The sequence below is a fragment of the Mauremys mutica genome, chromosome 1, assembly GCF_020497125.1.
Source record: "Mauremys mutica isolate MM-2020 ecotype Southern chromosome 1, ASM2049712v1, whole genome shotgun sequence".
Lineage (NCBI taxonomy): Eukaryota > Metazoa > Chordata > Testudines > Geoemydidae > Mauremys > Mauremys mutica.
Window position 1 is genome coordinate 323,861,437 of NC_059072.1, and position 19,332 is coordinate 323,880,768.

At 38.8% G+C, this 19,332-nt stretch overlaps 1 protein-coding gene across 2 annotated transcripts in view; it reads left to right on the forward strand.

Annotated features, from left to right (window-relative positions):
• MICU2 (mitochondrial calcium uptake 2) overlaps positions 1 to 19,332 on the forward strand; it is a 233,543-nt gene that overhangs the window by 187,681 nt on the left and 26,530 nt on the right. For both annotated transcript variants that reach the window (XM_045017582.1, XM_045017589.1), the window contains exons 5-6: positions 1,806 to 1,853; positions 7,128 to 7,210. In XM_045017582.1, the coding sequence (XP_044873517.1) occupies positions 1,806 to 1,853; positions 7,128 to 7,210 (131 nt within the window). The remainder of the gene's footprint in view (positions 1 to 1,805; positions 1,854 to 7,127; positions 7,211 to 19,332) is intronic.

A 19,332-nucleotide genomic window follows, 5' to 3' on the forward strand; every position in this document is an offset into this window, starting at 1 on the left:
TGGACTTGCCTTGCTATGTAGTTTACAGTTTGGCATATAAAAGCTGAATTACCCGTGTATTTTTGTTGATACAATATATGTATTTATTACTAATGTGTGAAGACTCATAATTGCTGTTGCACGGATTTTCAACTGGATAAAATTTACTGGTAAAATATTAGTTAGGTTTTGACTATGGGTGCTTTGTTTTATGGTGACATCACACACAGGCTAGATTTTGGAGACTATTTCACACACTATCAACTTCAAATCATTTCTGCGGGGCTCCAACACTATAAAATGTAGGGGCATCACTTTTTGCTCTGTGTTTGTACAGTGCCTAGCATAATGGGGTCCTGGTCCACGACCAGGGCTCCGAGGCACCACCACAGTACAAATAATAAATACAAATAATTTATGCCTTTTATGTTAAAGAACTAATACAATATTGTACATTCAAGTTATAAACACAGTTTTTGAAATATAAACATTACTTAGTATCTAAATAGTGTTTGTATGGTCATAGCACATTTACTAATCCTCACAATGCAGCTGTTAGGTAGATGGCTAAGAATCATTTATCCCCATTTTTACAGGTGGGGAAATTGAGAGAAAAGGAGAAATGACTTGGCCAAATCTACACAGCGTGTCGGGGCAGAATTAGAACTCACTCCCCTGAGTCCCAGCCCTGCACTCATTTCTCCAGACAGTTCTGCTTTCAGTCAATGAATATTTCTAAATTCTGGAGTTGGTATAAAATGACAAACTTAAAATATTAAATTATTTCAAAGCAAATAAAAATATTATTGGCTCAGCATAGTGATTAATCAAGTTTATTGTTTATCACTGAGGCTTAAGAGGATTCTTTATCAATTAGCTAAATATAAATTATAAAAACTATGTTTATCTTTGAATAGAGTGTAGTTTAAACATGCCTGTTTAAACAGCTTCTACATTATACAGTGTTTACTTCACAAGTTACAAGTTTTTTTAAAAGCTGCTCATAAGAAGCCCTTTAAATGTTTTTCTTAAAACATTATCATAGGGCAGATGCGTAGGATTCTGTTGTTTAACCATCAGCTTTATATATTCTCTGTCTTTAGCTTGTATGCTGCTATTTGACATTGTCACATCTTTGTTCAGGCTTTTCATTTAAATCGGTGTTTCAAAGGAAAACTCTGGAATTTTCCTTCAAAAGGGGGGAAAAAACACTTTCACCTTGTAGAAAGGACATGTTGCTATTAAAAAAAAAAAAAAAAAAAAAAACCCTCTTTTTGGCACAGGGCCCAGCACTACTATCAGTGCAATCTAGCAGCTTGGCAGCTTTGCTTGTTGCCATATTCCCCTTGAGAATTAAAGGAAAGCTATTCTCCGCCTTTTCAAGGCTGCCAAAGGATGAAATACTTTGATCCTTCAGAATAACAGTAGAGTAGTTCTCCTCCCAGGTACTAAATGTGACAAAGCGCATTTAATTTATTCATCTTTCATATAAACACTGATTTTTTTCAGTGAAAATCCAAACATTTAGTTCAGGTCTTTTATTAATACCAAATAAACCTAACTCTCTCAATTAGACTTCCACAAGACAGAGAAGCTCGAGAAACAAGTTCACCTCCAGAGCACTGAAAATAGAATCAAAAGTTTTGTTTAACAAATAATGACAAAAGAAAATATTTATTTCTAATAAGTTGTATTATTTAATATACAATTAATATGAAACTGAATGTTTTAAATATTCAAAGTTTGATTGTAAAAATGCAAATATTTCAGATCAATATGCTGATTTTAAAATTCACCATTTCACTTTTAGTACTATTTTATTTCAGGACTGATCTCATATACAGAGTACCTCTTTTTGCTGACAATCCTCACAAGTAAGTATTTTGCGTTATATATTATAATGCAAGAATATTTAATTGCTACTAGCTGCCCAGTAACTTTTCTAATTTTTATGACTTCTAGATTTCTGCATCACAGCCCAACATAAAAAAAAAATTTATATTAAGACCAATGGTTACTGCACATTAGGGAATTAATGTAAATGGATACTATGTCAGATGACTGCACTCTGAATCCATCGTGTTATCAGTGATTATTAGTAGCACTTTAAAGATGTTGATAAGCCCCGCCACAAGGGTCAGGAATTGAATAGGTAGCCATTCAAGAGAATTTGGTGGAGGGGAGGGAAGGAGGTATTTTTAACAGTTATTTGTTAGTCAAGTTTGGCAATGAGACATTTACATCTTATCAAACAGGACTCGCTCAGTAGTATAGCATAGTGTCACCATGAATCGTGTATGAAAAGGAGTATCTGTCATGCACAACACCTCCAAAAATGAGCCTGGGAATTTAAAATCATAATTTTGCTAGACACTAAAAATCAGGGTCTTTATAACACTGGATTGATGGTTTATTACAACAATCTGTAATCCACTAATCCCCCTCATTTTGTCCTATGACTGCAGGGATGTTAACAGGCCACATCACCTTGAATGGTCCTTTAAAATATGTATTAATTACATATGTTAAGCAATCTTTTCCACCTTGTATTTAGCTGGGACACTCTTAGTACTGTCCCCAGACCTGAAGACGAGCTCTGGGTATCTTGAAAGCTTGTCTCTTTCACCAACAGAAGTTGGTCCAGTAAAAGATATTACTTCATCTACCGTCTCTCTAATATTCACATACTAAGGTGTATAAAGGACACTAGATAGACAGCAGTAGTTCACAACATTATTGTTTTGGAACCCATCATGTTCCTTCATACCATGCCCTCAGACAATTGCTGACATAACTCCATTTTTTAATCCATTTTCTTCTAATTCCCTCCCTCCTCTCTGTTCCATTTCTTTTCCTTGTTTTTTTTCTCTCTCGCATATATATTTTGCTGACTCTTCTGCTTGCCCTGTTGTCTTCTGATTACTTCAGTAGCCCTCCTCTCCATTTCCAGCCGCCACTTACCAAAGATGTGGAAACTATTCATTGTGTTACACAAGGCTGGGCTGAAAAGAACAGGGAAAAGATGTTTGGGCTGGCAGGTAGTTCTTTGAGCCTGCAGTCCTGGACATGAAAAGTACTATTGCAGCCACCTTCATGAGGGGCTACAGTGGGAAAAGGGAGTGAGTGCAGGTGGCTTTCAAGAGAGCCATTTGCTGCTTTAACTGCAAATATAATGGCATTCTTTGCTGGGTCTGTTGGGGTGACCTTGAGTCTTTTAGCTTTCCTCACAGACACTGATCCTGGCCTGTGCGCCATACATGCCACCCCTCTGTACCACTCTGGTGGCCTGTCCCTCAAGCTGGGAAATATTAAAAGTCAGGGAGAGCTTTCAAAGACAAAATGGATATAATGGGCATTATGAAGTGAGGCCTTTGGCTAGCTGTGATACATTCCAATTATATAACCATAGAGGCCCAGTTTTGTTAGCCAGTATACTCTTTCTCAAACCATTAGACTCACAAAAGCAGGAGAAAACCAAAATTCTTAGCTCTCTTGATGTCAGTGGATGATGGACATACATCCTCATGGACCTCTCTGCGGCATTCAGCACTCTCAACCATGAGATACTGCTGTCTTACCCAAGAGAGGTGATTGCACTAAAATGATTTTGCTTGAAGGATGCATCCAGAGAACCGTGATGGAAAATGACATCTTTCCCACCAGCCCCCTCACTTTGTAGAGGGCCTCAAGCATTGATTCTCTCTCCAGTTCTATTTACCATCTACATACAGCCACTAGGTGAACTGGAAAGATAACATGGACTTGAGTGCCAGCAGTATGCAGATGACACAAAGAGCTACCTATCTTTCACCACATGTAACCATACCGGTACAACCAAGATGGCCCTGAGCTTGATCAGGTCATGGATGAAACTGAATTCAGGCAAGACAGAGGTTATGATGGTGGGCAGAGGAAAGCACCTCCTGGCTGGACTATAGCAATGCAATATACATGGCATGAAGCAATCATCCTTCAGGAAACTCTAGCTAATACAGATCACAACAGTGTGCATGGTGTCAGTATAAACTAATCCATCATACACATATACTGCCCCCCTCCTCGAGTAGTGACCCTCCAGTGCCACAACTAATGGCCCAATAATTTTGAATGTGAGCAATACTAAATGCACAATAGTTATTCAAAAGTGTTTCCAAACAGATGGTAATTGCCTAGAAGGATTCTGGCTGAGTAATGTCCTACATAAAGCAGGGGGGAGAAGTAAGGTCACCTCTTACATATGAAAATAGTCATTTTCAAGATAGGCTACCTTGATCACTACTGGTATTTAAGAGAAGGAAAACATTCTTCCATGCAAATAGAAATACCAGCCAGGGATTTACTGAATCCAGAAGTGGCAGACAGGAGCTAGCTCCACAGGAAAAATGTGAAACTAATTTATTTGTTGCAAAACAAATCAGGCAGTGGATAGTCATAAGCACATTAAAAAAAGAGAACCCCATAGCAGCATCAATATTCTTATATAGTATGTTTTAATTAAAATCAGATAGCAGAAGATTCAGTTTCTTTACATTCAGTTAGACTGAGAATTAAAACCAATGTCAATGCATTGGATCAAATAAGAAGGAAATAAAGCAGCTTCAAAGCAAGCAATTCTTCACATTTTCAGACAATCAAATGACATTATTTCCAGGGTATATCATATAGGAATGGATTGAACTTCAAAAACAAAGGAACCTATTTATACAGGATGAATCCAATGTTAATTTTGCTTCTGAAGTTACACAAAAGGTTATCATGTACGTCATTCTGAAAGCAAATGTCAGCAAGGGTTAATGCTTCCATCTGTATCTAATATCTATTCCATATCAATCAGTTCTTGATATTTCATAATTATGTAGCCTATGTGTGTATGACACTTTAATTATTACTAGATACAATCAGATTATTCAAAGAAGCTCTATGAGGCTTTATTTACCTTTTTAATGAGATTTTCCCAACCCCACACAGTTATTCTCTAGATCTGCTATCCTCTTGTACTACCCCTCTATCGGCTAAGATATTCCCAGTTTCTGTGCACCTGGACTGATATGAAATCCAGTATCTGGGTAACAAGGGCCTGCGTTGAAAATATTTCTTCATGATAAATGGAGGCCTTATTTTACCTATTGCAGTACTTGCTTCCCACTCAGACATGCCTCATGTCACCGCAATTATCTTTTGTTCAGTGCCAAGGCTTAGTTAATGGTATACACCTGGTTAGTCTCTGCTATGGGTTGTGAACAGCTAAAAGCCAGCATTTCTTTCCTGGTGAGTAACTCCAGGAGCTGAGCATACCATTTCTATCAAAAAATTTATTCCAGTTAGCCCATTATAAAAGTTAGAGATAATTAATGCTGTTTTGCCGTGCAGGACCAAATGGAACCTACACTTGTGGCTAATATGCAGGTCTGATGTTCAGATTTTTACAGTTTTGCCTGACAGTGTAATTAAATACAAATATATTTGAGATCTTCTTTGAACCACATTTACATTATAAAATGCATACCATTGGCATTACATCATATCAGATAAGTGTGTCTTCTTGGGGACTGTATGAGCAGTTCTAGCCTGTATATTTTACGTCAGGCTACTTTCTTATCTGTAAATTACAACACAGATTACATGAATCATTTTACAATAAATCATTACACTTTTATTCTCTAACGTTTTTATGGGATATGCTCTTATTATTATTGAACCAGAGAACTCTCTGGTGAAAGGTTTCAAATGAAACATTTCCATAGAGAGGAAACCAGTTTCCGTAGAGTTCGGATTAACACACTGTAATGATATTTGTCAAATAATAGTGCATCACAAGGTTGGTCAATTGGAAAAGCTAATTGGCTGGTGAAGGGGTAAATAATGTCTAATATATAAAGACAACATGTTGTATAATATTTTTGCCAGATTCACTGGAAAGTAAAAAGAGGCATTTTCTTAATGTTTTCACTCTGCAAAAACGTAAGCTTTGTGCACGTTAGAAAAATCAAGGTCCACGCTTTTGTCAGCCAAGGCTGAAAAAATGTAACTCCAAACTAAAAACCTCTCTGAAGGGGCTTCACATTCCCAAGGGAGATTGAACATTGTATTCCTGGAGACCTTTGTGACCCCAGTAAACTATAGGAGATGTCCCATAGCTTTCTTCTAATTGATGGTTTGCCTGCATAGAGCTACAAACTCCCAGATATCAGTGGGGTCACTTGCTGCTGCAATGGACTTCAAACATGTTTCAGTGTCAAATTACTCCTGGGCAGGCTAGATAAGAGGACAACCCACTAGTGAGTCAGGTAGCCTCAAATGGACAAAAGAAGTAGTTCAGAGAGTTTTGCGTTTTCTTAGTGCCTACTAGACCTGATGAAATTGTCCTGATAGATAAGGGGCAGCAATTTGGTGAAAGAAATGCAGTGCACTTTTTTGCAAACTATTTGCATCATTTCATTAAAAAATAGGTATTGGAGAATAAAATACACAGTGTGCTGAAAGGGGAAGAATTGGAGCTCAAATGTATAGAGAGATTCTATTAAGAAAAAAAATACTTGGGCTGGCTCAGGATCCTGTGGCTAGTTCCCATGCCTCCTAGCTGAAAGAACTGGGTTTGATTTACAAACTGGATTTGATTTACAAACCCAATCTCTTGCTTCTCAGGGCAGTAGAGACTGAAGATAATTGTGTATAGCATGCTTAGTTTCTGAGAGGAAGAAGTACCTGAGACCACTCTACAGTGATTCTTCTGACCAATTTGGGAATATTGATTGGCTTTGGAGATTTTTTCCAGCTCTTCTTAGCATGAAAGTAGGTACAGGACATAGAGCTAGAACTTAAGATGGTCAGTGGCAATGGAGAAAATGGGGAAACAGGCTGAGGATCATAGGAAGAAAATCTAGGGCATTAAGATGGACTGAATTTTCAGAATAGGTGAGAACAGATCAAGATATTCTGCTATATATAGGTACTATTATTTCATTACCCATATCCCTATCTTTTGAAATGGATATAAAACAGTGTTTTCTAACATTCACATAATAGTTGCGTAGGATAATATGGTTTGGGAATTCAAAGCATCTGTTCAATTATGGAAAACTGCAGGTGATAATTCTGCTGCATTATTTATAAGCAAATGTATATGTATTTTTAACACTTCATTGCAGAACCACAAACTGGATTTCATATTGCTTTTAAAATGTTGGATGCAGATGGCAATGAACAAGTTGAAAAAAAGGAGTTCTTTAAGGTATGTAAATACATATTCATTTTTGAAGTCTACAAATTTTCTATAAATTATATCCACCAAATGAACAGTACATGAAAAATCTTCAAGTGTAGTCTTTTGCATCTAATCTGTGATCACATCTTACAATACAGAGAGCTATATTTGCTAATACACTTTATTTATATGAAAGGAATATATAAAAAAGCATCACCACAGAGTTTAAAAGTAGTTATGTCATGTTTGAAGTTAACTTTTATAAGCCCTACCTTTCATCCATATCTGCAGATCTCTGTATAGTAGTAGTAGTTGCCCCAAGTTTGACCTACCTTAATGTATCAGCTGGGGAAAGTCTCCAATTTCTAAATATTGACTTTAAAAAAGTCACTCTCTGATTTGTTTTAAATTGGATTGTGCTGTTCCACAATAGTAAACAAAGATTGTTCCGACCCTAATATATAATGTAGGTGGGGGAAAGAAACTCTACATTTTTATTTGAAACACAAATGGGGGAAAGTGTTCCACAAATAGAAAAAGAAAACTGTGAAAGACACTTATTTTAAAGCTTTTACGAGAGTATCATTAATTTTGTAGAGTATAAAAAACTATGGTAAATATTCAATTGGGTCCTTACAGGAAAATATATCTTAAATATTCAAGTCAAAAATAGGAAACCTGGACACTTTTTATGCACTCTCATTGTGATCTCCTATTACATGACTGTAGATAAGATTTTGAAAGAAGCAGAAATGACTGCTGTCCTCTTTTATGAATTAGTCTCCAACATTACCCTAACGATAAACAGTACTGTGATCAAAGTCAGAAATACAGTAAAGTCACTTAACCTGAACCTTGATAATTGGCAAGCCCGCTTGATTGGGAAGATTGCCAAGGATTCAGTGGAATGTATTTCAATGACTTTAAACATTGGGATAATGGCACACCAATTGCTAGTATAAATTTCTCACTGTGCTGCCCTTTGTTCATTTCATGCTGTTTCCCAGATCAATTATGATTGTTAAAAGAGTGTCTTGCCTTAATATTGTTTTAGAAAATATTTTAATGCTTTGGAGTACCTTTTTAAATCAATTCCTGAAACTAAACAATGTTTCCCAGTGCAGTGTGTTCCCATGAACCTCTAATAATTGAGACAATTGCTTAATTTTGGTACATTTGTTTCTCTCTATTTGTGCCAGTTAGGAGGATTCTACTGAACTATTCAGATATAAATTGCACAAACAAATCATAGAATCATAGGACTGGAAGGGACCTCAAGAATCATCTAGTCCAGTCCCCTGCACTCGTGATAGGACTACGTGTTATCTAGACCATTTCTGACAGGTGTTTGTCTAACCTGCTCCAGTGGCCAAGTTCCATTCAGTACAATTTGCAAAGTATAGGCCCAATCCTGCAAGGTGCTTGAGTGCTCTCAATTCTCTGCAGGTCCTGCGTGCAAGCTCTTCCAGGAGTGAAAAAGTTATTCTAGCAAACTGTTCACATCATTATTCTGCAGATGAAAAATAAAGCCAAATTACAAAACATCCATTTTCTTTTTGCATTTGTCATTCTTACCCACTGGTTCTGATAATCATCCAACAGGATTGTATCAGAGCAATTAAAATACATACTGATCAGTGAAATGTGTCTATTCCAGCTACTGTTTTTTTAAGCTGAACAATACAGAACATTGATAACATACAGATATGGATAAGTCCGTTAAAGATGAAAGTCTGTGCTTTTTTTTTTCTGGTCTGGCTGCCTGCAGTGCCAGTGCCAGTGCATTAAAAGGTCACTTTACCACTACTTTCTTTTACTGTGTACTGCTGCAGGAAAGCAAGCAAGAAAATTCCTGGTTAAGTATATTGCAAGTCTCTCTTCATGTTGTATGTGTTAAATCACATATCTGATTTCCATGTTTCAATCAGTTCTGATTGAATTATCCAATATTAACAACTGGAAGTTATCAAAATAGGCAGCAATACAAATCAGTACAAAAATTAGAATCTTGGAGAGGGAATCATATTAAGTGAATGTCATTGTAGTAAGAAAAATTAAGTTACTTTGCATGTCATTAGGTTTCATTAGGGCTGTCAAGCGATTTAAAAAATTGTGATTAATCGCACAATTAAAAAATTAATCACAATCGTGCATATAATCTCACTGTTAAACAATAATAGAATACCATTTATTAAAATATTTTTGTTTTCTACATTTTCAAATATTCTGATTTCAGTTACAGCACAGAATACAAAATGTACAGTGCTCACTTTGTATTTATTTTTATTACAAGTATTTGTGCTGCAAAAAAAAAAGAAATAGTATATTTCAGTTCACCTAATACAAGTACTGTAATGCAACCTTTTTATCATGAAAGTTGAACTTAAAAATGTAGAATTATGTACAAAGAATAACTGCATTCAAAAATAAAACAATGTAAAACTTTAGAGCCTACAAGTCTAATCAGTCTTACTTCTTGTTCAGCCAGTTGCTCAGCCAAATAAGTTTGTTTACATTTACAGGAGATAATATTGCCCGCTTGTTGTTTACAGTGTCACCTGAAAGTGAGAACAGGCGTTCGCATGGCAGTGTTGTAGCCGGCTTTGCAAGATATTTACGTGCCAAATCCGCTAAAGATTCATGTGTCCCTTCATCTTCAACCATCATTCCAGAGGACATGCATCCATGCTGATAACGGGTTCTGCTCAATACTGATCCAAAACAGTGCAGACCAGTGTATGTTCACTTCCATCATCTGAGTCAGATGCCACCAGCAGAAGGTTGATTTTCTTTTTTGATGGTTTGGGTGCTGTAGTGTTGCTCTTTTAAGACTGAAAGTATGCTCCACACCTCGTCCCTCTCAGATTTTGGAAGGCACTTCAAATTCTTAAACCTTGGGTTGAGTGCTGTAGCTATCTTTAGAAATCTCACATTGGTACCTTCTTTGTATTTTGTCAAATCTGCAATGAAAGTGTTCTTAAAACGAACAACATGCTGAGACTGCTATAACATCCGAGACTGCTATAACATGAAATACATGGCAGAATGCAGGTAAAACAGGGCAGGAAACATACTATTCTCCCCCAAGGAGTTCAGTCAAAATTTAATTAACGCATTATTTTTTTAACTAGCGTCATCAGCATGGAAGCATCTCCTCTGGAATGGTGGCCGAAGCATGAAGGGGCATACAAATGTTTAGCATATCTGGCACGTAAATACCTTGCAGTGCTGTCTACAAAAGTGCCATACGAACGCCTGTTCTTATTTTCAGGTGATGTAAATAAAAAGCCAGCAGCATTACCTCCCGTAAATGTAAACAAACTTGTTTCTCTGAGCAATTGGCCGAACAAGAAGTAGGACTGAGTGGACATGTAAGCTCTGAAGTTTTACATTGTTTTGTTTTTGAGTGCAGTTATATAACAAAAAAATCTACATTTGTAAGTTGCACTTTCACGATAAAGAGATTGCACTATGGTACTTGTATGAGGTGAATTGAAAAATACTATTTCTTTTGTTTATAATTTTTGCAAATATTTGTAATAAAAAATAATATAAAGTTAGCACTGTACACTTGGTATTCTGTGTTGCAATAGAAATCAATATATTTGAAAATATAGAAAAACATCCAAAAATATTTAATAAATTTCAATTGGTATTCTATTGTTTAACAATGTGATTAAAACTGCAATTGCGATTAATTTTTTTAATCGTGATTAATTTTTTTTAGTTAATCGCATGAGTTACCTGCGATTAATTGACAGCCCTACTTTTGATATTGTATTAAGGAATTAAAATGGAAGTTGTAAGAGCACAGAAAATGTAATCTAAACCCATAAAAGTCATTAAATTCAAAATTGTCCTTAAGGATCCTCAGAGGATTGCTTCATCAGGCAAATAGTTACGGAAATTGGATGTTTGTTTTTTTGTCCCCTCTCCCCGCAGAATGGTCTTGTTTTGGGGGGAGGGTGGAACAAACCCCATGTGGGTACAGAGCAGGAAAAGGAAAACAATCTCTGCAGTCACAGAGGGAATCTTCTCATGTGGTTAGATATCAAACATTTATGAGAGATGAATATTTTAAAGTGTTCATTTCTGGGCAGCACTAGTTTGCTAGACTCAAAACTAAGAATTTATCATCAGGCCTTTAGACATTGCATATCAGCTGTAAATGCACTGATGAAAGAATATCCTGGTCCTCAAACTTTTAGAATGTTAAAAATGAAAACTGTTACGTAAACACGATTAGTCTGCCTGAATCAAGTGTCTATATAGCTAACAAATTAACAAACTAAATGTCTGTATAGCTAACAAAAATCTACACACCCCTGTTGTGTCACAATTAGTTTCAAAAGAAACTAAGTCACAACTATTTTTGAGTTTCTTTTGCCTGTTTCACAACTTTTCCTCCTCCTGAGTTCGTTTTATTCCAGTCTCCTCTCAGTGTTATAATGTGTTTATTATCTACAGAGTCTCACTGATTGACCCAGCAAGTGTTGTTTTGATACTACTGTCTCTTTTCTTTTCCAGTTATATAATGACCAAAAGGCTTCTCTGTGTTATGGAAAATAGATTTTCTTTGTTGGAACATTACTTTCAATCTATTTCCCAGTAATGTAAATCAGATTTGAGGCAGTCTCTCTGGTAGCACGATCAAAGGAGGAGAGTGTGTGCACTGTCTCCCTCACTGATTGAGTCACAATTACTCCTGGTTCTGAATGTGCTGGAAAAGGTCTGCTCCATCATCTGGTAAATGGGCCGATGTCCCTTATTAGAATCAGAAGGTTAGGGTTGGAAGAGACCTCAGGAGGTCATCTAGTCCAACCCCCTGCTCAAAGCAGGACCAACCCCAACAAAATCATCCCAGCCACGGCTTTGTCAAGCCCAGTCTTAAAAACCTCTAAGGATGGAGATTCCACCACCTCCTTAGGTAACCCATTCCAGTGCTTCACCACCCTCCTAGTGAAATAGTTTTTCCTAATATCTAACCTAGACCTCCCCCACTGCAACTTGAGACCATTGCTTCTTGTTCTGTCATCTGCCACCACTGAGAACAGCCTACCTCCATCCTCCTTGGAAACCCCCATCAGGTAGTGAAGGCTGCTATCAAATCCCCCCTCACTCTTCTCTTCTACAGACTAAATAAGCCCAGTTCCCTTAGCCTCTCCTCGTAAGTCATGTGCCCCAGCCCCCTAATCATTTTTGTTGCCCTCTGCTGGACTCTCTCCAATTTGTCCACATCCTTTCTGTAGTGGGGGGCCCAAAACTGGATGCAATACTCCAGATTTGGCCTCGTGCCGAATAGAGAGGAATAATCACTTCTCTTGATCTGCTGGCAAAGCTCCTACTAATGCAGCCCAATATGCCATTAACCTTCTTGGCAACAAGGGCACACTGTTGACTCATATCCAGATTCTTGTCCACTGTAATCCCCAGGTCCTTTTCTGCAGAACTGCTGCTAGCCAGTCGGTCCCCAGCCTGTAGCAGTGCATGGGATTCTTCCGTCTGAAGTTCAGGACTCTGCACTTGTCCTTGTTGAACCTCATCAGATTTCTTTTGGTCTAATCCTCCAATTTCTCTAGGTCATACTGGACCCTATCCCTACCCTCCAGTGTATCTGCCTCTCCCCATAGCTTAGTGTCATCTGCGAATTTGCTGATGGTGCAATCCATCCCATCCTCCAGATCATTAATGAAGATGAACAAAACTATCCCTAGGACCAACCCTAGGGGCACTCCACTGGGTCTGCCAACTAGACATCGAGCCATTGATCACTACCCATTGAGCCCGATGATCTAACCAGTTTTCTATCCACCTTATAGTCCATTCATCCAATCTATACTACTTTAACTTGCTGGCAAGAATACTGTGGGAGACTCTATCAAAAGCTTTCTAAAGTCAAGGTATATTACATCCACCGCTTTTCCCATATCCACAGAGCCAGTTATCTCATCATAGAAGGCAATCAGGTTGGTGAGGCATGACTTGCCCTTGGTGGGTCCATGTTGACTGTTCCTGATCACCTTCCTCTCCTCCAAGTGCTTCAAAATGGATTCCTTGAGTACCTGCTCCATCATTTTTCTGGGGGCTGAGGTTTGTAGTTCCCCAGATTCTCCTCCTTCCCTTTTTAAAAAATGGGCACTATATTTGCCTTTTTCCAATCATCCAGGACCTCCCCCGATTGCCGTGAGTTTTCAAAGATAATGGCCAGTGGCTCTGCAATCACATCAGCCAAGTCCATCATCACCCTCGGATGCATTGTATCTGGCCTCATGGACTTGTGCATGTCCAGCTTTTCTAAATAGTCCTTAACGTGTTCTTTCACCACTGAGGGCTGCTCACCTCCTCCCCATACTGTGTTGCCCAGTGTAGCAGTCTGGGAGCTGACCTTGTCTGTGAAGACCAAGGCAAAAAAAGATTGAGTACATTAGCTTTTTCCACGTCATCTGTCGCTAGGTTGTCTCCCCCATTTAGTAAGGGTCGCACACTTTCCCTGACCACCTTCTTGTTGCTAACGTACCTGTAGAAACCCTTCTTGTTACCCTTCAAATCCCTTGCTAGCTGCAACTCCAATTGTGCTTTGGCCTTCCTGATTACATCCCTGCATACTCGAGCAATATTTTTATACTCCTCCCTAGTCATCTGTTCAGGTTTCCACCTCTTGTAAGCTTCCTTCTTGTGTTTAAGCTCACGAAGATTTATCTGTTAAGCCAAGCTGGTCGCCTGCCATACTTGCTGTTCTTTCTGCACATTCGGATGGTTTGTTCCTGTGCCCTCAATAAAGCTTCTTTAAAATACAGCCAGCTCTTCTGGACTCCTTTCCCCATCATATTAGCCTCCCAGCAAATCCTGCCCATCAGTTCCCTGAGGGAGTCAAAGACTGCTTTTCTGAAGTCCAGGATCCATATTCTGCAGCTCTCCTTTCTTTCTTTTGTCAGGATCCTGAACTTGACCATGAACTTCTACTTCCCCTACCAATACTTCCCTGTTTGTGAGCAGTAGGACAAGAGGTGCACGGCCCCTAGTTGGTTCCTCCAGCACTTGCACCATGAAGTTGTCCCCAACACTCTCCAAAAACTTCCTGGATTGTCTGTGCACTGCTATATGGCTCTCCCCAAAGATGTCTGGTGGAAGCCCATAAGCAATGTCTAGGCCCACTAACCCTCAAATATGGAGTGGTGCAGTCTGTGTTCAGAACAAATGACATGAATTATCTCACAAGTTACAACCTTCATTTTGTGGGGAAGGTCAGTAAGAAGATAGTATCAAGCCAACTCCTGCAGCATCTGAATCTTTCCCATTTTTTCAAGCCCAATCTATTGGGCCTCAGATCTGGATATGATATGGAAAGTGCCTTGATTGTTTGTAATCTCCTTAGAGTAGTGGAAAGAAGTTGTACAACCATGAAAACACGATTAATTTTATCAGCACTTTCAGTACCCTTAATTATGAGATGCCTTTGACTCCCCTATGGAACGGGGCAGTAATAGCCAGAGTTGTTTTAAGGTGACTTTTTAGGGCTTGTCTACACTTGAAAGTTAATTTGCATTTATGTGGTGTGTGAATCTAAAGCACAATAACTATCCCTAAATTATTCCATGTGTGGACACTCTCATTCTAGAATAAGAGAGTCCACATATGGCTCTATTCCAGAATATCTCTATATGTAGACAACCCCTTATTCCTATCACAAAGATGCCAATTGTTGTTCTTCCCCTAAAGCTCCAATAATTAAGTCCATAACTAGTCTAGCTGGTGGAATCTTCTCACCTTTCTGTTCACTCTGTATGTGAAGCTATTAGAAGACATTTAGAGGTGCTTCTCAGCTGTGTTTCATTTTTAATCAACCCCAGACAGAGCTGATTCCTTGCTCTCCTACTGTCTGATAGAGATAATGACGTGGTTGAAAGGCAGCTGGCATTGGTTCTAACTAGATAAGACAGAGGCAATGCTTATACGTGGGGAAAAAATTTCAAGGAACTGGAAAGAACTGCAGCTGCACTCTGAAATGAAAGTATTTGCCTGCCAATTTTCAAGGTGATTTTACAATTTCTTTGTTTTATGGGATTCCCTTTTGTTCCTGGATTATGTAGTAGCGGCATAGCGCTGGGAGAGAGCTCTCCCAGCACTATAAAAAACCCACCTCCCTGAGGGCAATAGCTACCAGCGCTGGGAGCACAGCTACTGTCTACACTGGCACTTTATAGCTCTGAAACTTGCAGTGCTCGGGGCTGGGGGAGGTGGGGTTCACACCCTTGAGCGAGAAATTTGCAGCGCTGTAAAGTGCCAGTGTAGACAAGCCCTTAGAAGCTTCAGCTACTGCAGAATACGTTTGCCAGCTTTGTAGTATTCATTTCTTCCTCTCTTCCTTTTTCCCTCCACTGCAGTACCTGCATTCAGCAAGAACACTTCAACTGTCAATCTTCAGGGTGAAATTTGCAGGCACAAGTGGTGAGGCAGTCTCAGTGATGGGATCTTGCCTCTGGAAATTCATCAGAGTTCAAATTTGACCACTTTTAGGCCTTTTTTTCACTAAGGAAAAAAAAAGTATATTTTGAACACGTTAACATCTTTGTGTAGACAAGCTGTAGTTATAACACGTTAGCTGATCAGGATGAACACTGGGCTCACTCTAGGGTTTATCCTGAGAAGCCATAACATGCAACAACTACAACTGGTTTGTCTGCACTAAGACTGAAACCCTGGTGCAAGTGAAACCCTGGCAAAACTCCTATTGAATTAAATGAGGTCAAAATTTTACCATAGGATTTTAACACACATTAACTATGTATTGAAAAGCATCTGTATCCTAGTGTGTACATGTCCTCTGTGTGTGATGGACACACCCTGAGTGTAGTAGGATTTTTTCTGTAGGTGCTATAATCGTTTTGAGCGCTTTCTGGTTGATATTCTTTCAGTTTTGGTCTTTTTCAAGGAAATTGGTTTGATTGCTGTAGGAGGACACAGAGCATATGCTCTTTAATTTGGGATAAATGTTCTATTTTCTTGATACAAATAATGGAAAGTGATGAAAGACTTATAGAAGCATGTAATAACTCATTTTATCTCATATCAATTAATGACAGATTCTCTAATGAAGCATTCAGTTTTGGTACACATTCACAAAACACATATAGTTCACACGTTAAGCAATGTTAAACAATAATGTGTTGACGTTTTCGGAGAAATCTTTGGGGCTGCACAATGATAACAAAGGGCAGCAATTGATCTCTAGGTTCAAATTGTGATTAAGGTACCAATGAAAGTGTTTATGATCTCAACTTAATCCTTAAAACAACTAGCATTTTATGGCAGTCAGAGGAATGATAGTTCCAGAAATCCATATAGAAAAATATAAGGGGAAGGTATAGGGCTGTTTCAACACAAGGAAGATAATCAGAAGAGGATTTCAGAATGATCAAAATCAGTTATTTTTGTCCAGTTCTCAACACAATGGATGATGATGACATTGGAAAACATTGTGCTGGCAACAAGAAGAGGTAATATTAGAAAGGCAATAACTAACTAGAACAAAATTTAGCGAGAGCAAAAAAGAAAGGGGTGGAAAGAGGAAGGTAAGAACATAAGAATGGCCGTACTGGGTCAGACCGAAGGTCCTTCCAGCCCAGTATCCTGTCTACCGACAGTGGCCAATGCCAACAAGTAAAAGAATTTGTCCACAGATTTCTCAGGTGCTTTATATGTATGCTAAGGACACAACTACTTTTTCTGAGAGTAAGTGAACTTCATGCCATCCAAGCCCTGCTCCTAATATAGAATTATTATCTTCCTCATGGGCATTTCTGTGGTGCTCATGACTACACTACTTGAGTGCTTCCCAAACACTGATGAATTGATCTTCACAGCACTCCTGTTGGATAGGGAGATTTTGTCCCCATTTTACTGATGGGGACTGAGACATAGAGAGAGCAAGGCCAAAACTGTCCACTGGTTTGGGGTGCCCAAGTTCAGATGCCCAAGGCCTGATTTTTTGGAGTATTTAGCATTTTATGAATTTCATATGTTCAAGGCACAGCTCCTTTTGGTGTCAGTTGCTGTTATGAGTTCTCAGCATTTCTGCAAATCTGGCCCCAGGTATCTCAATTTGGGCACACAGAAAATCCAAAGCACAGTGGCCACCAGTGAAAATTGAGATTTGAGACTTACCCAGCATCACATTGGAACTCTGGGACAGATGCAGGGGTAAAATACAATTCTCAACTGCCTTAGTCAAGCGATCATCCTTCCTCTTTGTGAAATCCCCTGTCTCATTCACTACATATCTTCCATACCACCTGAGCCGTAGTAGATACACACCTTCCAACTTCTGCAACAAATGAGGCAGGGTCCCACAGACAATAGTCTCATTCGTTACCCAGCCCTGATTCATTCCATGAGCCCCATCCACCCTGTGCTCTGAATGAAAGGTCCTCTGGAGGGGGAAAAAAAAAAAGTATGTGATCATGTAATTAAAGATTGTATCATAATGCATAGTGAATTAAAGTTGATTAATTCTTGCATTACTGAACTTTTGAGTGCTTGCCTTTCCAATCTTAATGTTCTTTTGGCTTAGTACAGGGTATGTAATTTCCTATATTAAAAAAATAAATTAAACTGGAAAAAAATTCATCACATGGAACCATATTGACGTCTACATGTGTCATCCACACTGATGGAATCTTTAGATCTGCAGCACAGATCTCTACACTTGAACTAACAGAGTAACTGATAGCTGTAATAGGCTGTCATCCTCTGTGTAGATCAGCCACTAAATGTGATGAGATGCATACTTTGCCTGTTTCCTTATAGCAAAGGAATCATGGGTTCAATTCCATGTTTTGGAGGAGAGTGTTTTTTGTGGCTACAGACCCTTCTTACACTGTCCACCCAGCGGTGCCCTCTTCTGTCCATCCCCTGATCTGTTCCTGTGCCCCACCCTGCTGCAACTTAATGTGTCCTCCTTCTCCCAACCTGCTCCTCTCCCCTCTCTGCTTCTCACACCTCTGCACTTGTTAGGCTGCTTTCTCTTTCTCCATTTCACCCTATGGACCACAGCCTCCTAGCTCTCAGCTTCCATGGCCAATATCACAGCAGCTTCTGACTGCCAGAAGGAGCAATTGCAGAGAAAGTCCTGGTCATCCCTGCAGCTCTGGGCTGGAGCATGCTTAGTGCAAGTAAAATGTTCAGAGAATTTAGCTGTCTGCCTCTAACAAACCCGTACTGACGTGCAAACTGTGATTTTTCGGAGGCTTATCACTCAGCCAAATTTCAGTGCATATTTGTGAGGACAGCAAAATACTTCTCTAATCCCAAGGCTTCCCCCTGTCATATTTCAAGTCCTTGCTCTAGAGCATGGAGGCACTAGAGCTTCTCAATGAAATGATTGTAAGAATTTTTTAGCATCATCAAAGGAAAAAAAAACCCACATTCTTCCAATGGATGAACTGTTTCAGATGAAAGTTTCACACACAAAAAAATCATCCTAAAGCAGACAGCAAACAGAAGATTTCAGTCTGAATGTTTACACTTTGGCAAAGTTCTAAAAAAACTGAAGATAGGGTCTTATAATGAAAAATGTTAGATGAGGTAAACTAGAGGCATTGCTCCCTGGCCTGCTGTAGCCCACGAAAGCTTATGCTCAAATAAATTTGTTAGTCTCTAAGGTGCCACAAGTACTCTTGTTCTTTTTGCGGATACAGACTAACACGGCTGCTACTCTAAAAACTCTCTGGATTTAGTCAACTACTCAAAAGATAACGAATTAGTGTAATGACTGTTTAGTATTTCTCATTTCCTACACTGCACAGATGTGGTCACACCTACAATTGCTGTATGATTTAGACTTTATTAGGATAGTGAGCGAAGTGAATTGTTGGTCTCAATATAGTTCCTAGCTGACAAGTTGTGACCCTGAATCCCTTTATGCAAACTGGCAAAGGAGGCACCCAACACACTGTTGTCAGAACATTTAGCCAAACAGTGTCTTGTAAGTTATCATATAAAAACTATTGACACACTGATTGATTGTGTATATATTGATGTGTGTTTGGTTAGCATGTAAAGAATTATGTATGTGTGCTGGAAATATGTTCCTAAAATATGTTCAGACCCAGCAATCTGAGCAGACAGGGCAAATAACCTGATTGCCTGTA